Below are 2,511 nucleotides of genomic sequence, written 5' to 3' on the forward strand. Positions count from 1 at the left end.
GCCGGCCCCATATTTCTTAAGTATTTAGTGAAAGCTGTTAACTTTTGGAATCCAAAAGGGTGACAGGTTTACCATAGAAAATAGAATAATGTGCATAAAAGTGTCAGATTATGAGGCTAGAAAGTCACTGACCTACGCAAACAGATTTCTTCTCCTTCCCTCATCTAAGGATACGCTTAAATTAAGGGGAAGTATTAACTTTTCCATGAAGAGCTGTACAATTACACTGCAAAATTGTTACCAAGGGTTACCTAGTAAGATGTATAAAAAGGCAACAGTAACTGATTACAAGAACATACATTTGTGGAGGTGATCAACATATCCTTATTTTTTGTGCCCTGTGAACAATGGTGGATATAATATCCTTTTGCTATACGACAAATTTACCTACACAAAGGTCAGATCCATGCCTTTGGAGATTAGCTCCGTGCTTGACCAAGATCCATGATTCATACATAAAGTGAATGTTTATCTTAGTTCTTGTTACTTATACCTATATCTGCATGTTAAGTCTCCTTCACTAGATCATTTCTTATGAACTGTTTACCTTTTCTTTATCAATACATTGATACCAGTGCAATTTTTTTTTTAAACCTACATGTACTATAGGGAATAGCCTTCCCTTCCCCTAACAAAGAGTAAATTAGTTAATGCATTCAGGAAGCTGTATTCTGATTAATTTTATCTGCCTTTGTTTTTAATAAACCAGAATGCTGGAGACAACACACTTCATGAAAACCTTCCTAAAACATTAGTCCATATCTCTGCTTTAGTAAATAGGGCACATAATTAACAATATGTATGTCTTTGATGACTGTATCACTTCCGATCACATTAAAAACCCTGTTGGAATAGTTTATTCAAATGTGCAGACATATCCTAGAATTTGTTTTGTCCACCAGTCTAAAAAATCATTTTGATATCTGCCCTCCTTCTAAATGTACAGTCCCAACGTAGCCTAGTTATTATATAAAGTTTTGAATACTTGGTTCAGGTTAATGGAGATGGCCTGTGCCACGTACATTAAATTACAAACATTATTAAAATTGTGTTTTCACATAGAAATCAATTTACATATTTAAAAGTAGAAATGGTTTTCTCAGAACATTACTTGAATGTTGGGTAGGGAGCTGGAACAGGGAGAAAAAGAGATCCCATTTTANTTGGTGCCTATTTCAGACAGTGCTGCTGCTCTGTGCATTTTGGTTATGCCCCCTGTTGCATGTGTGCTAGAGTTTCTTTAGGGTACATGCCTGTGAGCTGAGCTTCTGGGCTGTAGAGTGTGAGCATTTTCCATTTTACTAGGTAATAATAGCAAATGGTTTTCCAAGTGCTTGGACCTTCCCTACCCACCAGGAATCAGTGTTTCGGTTGTTGCACTGATCCTGATACTTCTGGATTTTTGTGTATATTTAACATACAATTGAATAACTTAGCATGTCTGAAAATGTTTCGGTGAACTCAGTCTCCTTTCCAAGCACTGCTGCAGGATGGGAGGTGCACTGTTAAGGCTCCAGAACACAATGCTGCTTACCTTGTTCCCGCTCAGCATCCACTAACCAGTTCCACTTGCGTTCATTCGGCAGGTTTGGCGCAAATGCCAAAGTTGTGCATTTCCTGGGACGAACCAAGCCATGGAATTACGCTTATGACCCTAAAACGAAGACTGTCAGAAGCGAGCCCCATGACCCCACCACGACTCACCCCCAGTTTCTCCACCTGTGGTGGGACATCTTCACCAGCAGTGTTTTCCCGCTGCTTCAGCAGTTCGGCCTGGTCCAGGACACCGGCTCGCACCTAAATGTGGTAGGTTCTGTGCTGTTTCTTTAAGGTAACTTAACACTGTGTTTGGAAAAACTTGGTAGACCAGCAGAAATGGATTATTTGGTGGTATTTGAAACAAAGAGATAAATAAGATTTTGTGTTAAAACAAAACAAAACAATATCCATCTCAGAAGGGAGAAACGTTACCAGCAAAGACTAAAAAGCAGATTTTCTGGCAAATTTCACTAGATCTAAGAGCACAAGAAAGGTTTTAGAGGTTTTACTATATATCCATATATTACAATGATAATATTCTTAGCCCATTGTCCTAAGATTATGAGGTGTTCCTAAAGTGGAGGTTTATAAAAATAAAGGATGTCCCATTTCATGTTTTAAAAGCTGCAAACATTTAAATATACCTATTTTGTTTGCCATTGCTCAGAAGGAGGTACCGTATTTCCCCATGTATAAGACGCTTTCATGTATAAGACGCACCTTAATTTTGGGGCCCGAAATTTGAAAAAAAATGTATTACATAAAGTTGTTGAACTCAAGTTTTATTCATCGTAAAATTCATACAACTCCTCATCACTGTCAAAACTCCCAACCATTAGCTTGTCCTCATCTGTGTCTGATGACAAATCACTGTCTTCATATATTGCCTCATCCTCAGTTCCATCTATGACATTTGAAATCTACAACCACTTTATAAGACTCACCCAGTTTTTAGACCCCAAATTTTTTTTT

The 2,511-nt window shown here is 37.8% G+C and overlaps 2 protein-coding genes across 2 annotated transcripts in view; one reads left to right on the forward strand and one right to left on the reverse strand.

The window, feature by feature from the left end:
- The window catches only part of GYG1 (glycogenin 1), a 62,108-nt gene extending 60,263 nt beyond the window's left edge, over window positions 1–1,845 (forward strand). Inside the window, exon 6 of the mRNA XM_019631374.1 lies at window positions 1,587–1,845. Within this exon, the coding sequence (XP_019486919.1) occupies window positions 1,587–1,830 (244 nt within the window). The 3' untranslated portion in view covers window positions 1,831–1,845. The remainder of the gene's footprint in view (window positions 1–1,586) is intronic.
- HLTF (helicase like transcription factor) overlaps window positions 1–2,511 on the reverse strand; it is a 44,864-nt gene that overhangs the window by 32,842 nt on the left and 9,511 nt on the right. The gene's annotated exons all lie outside the window — the stretch shown is intronic.

This window comes from Hipposideros armiger, unplaced genomic scaffold (genome assembly GCF_001890085.2).
Source record: "Hipposideros armiger isolate ML-2016 unplaced genomic scaffold, ASM189008v1 scaffold_995, whole genome shotgun sequence".
NCBI classification, from domain to species: Eukaryota; Metazoa; Chordata; class Mammalia; order Chiroptera; family Hipposideridae; genus Hipposideros; species Hipposideros armiger.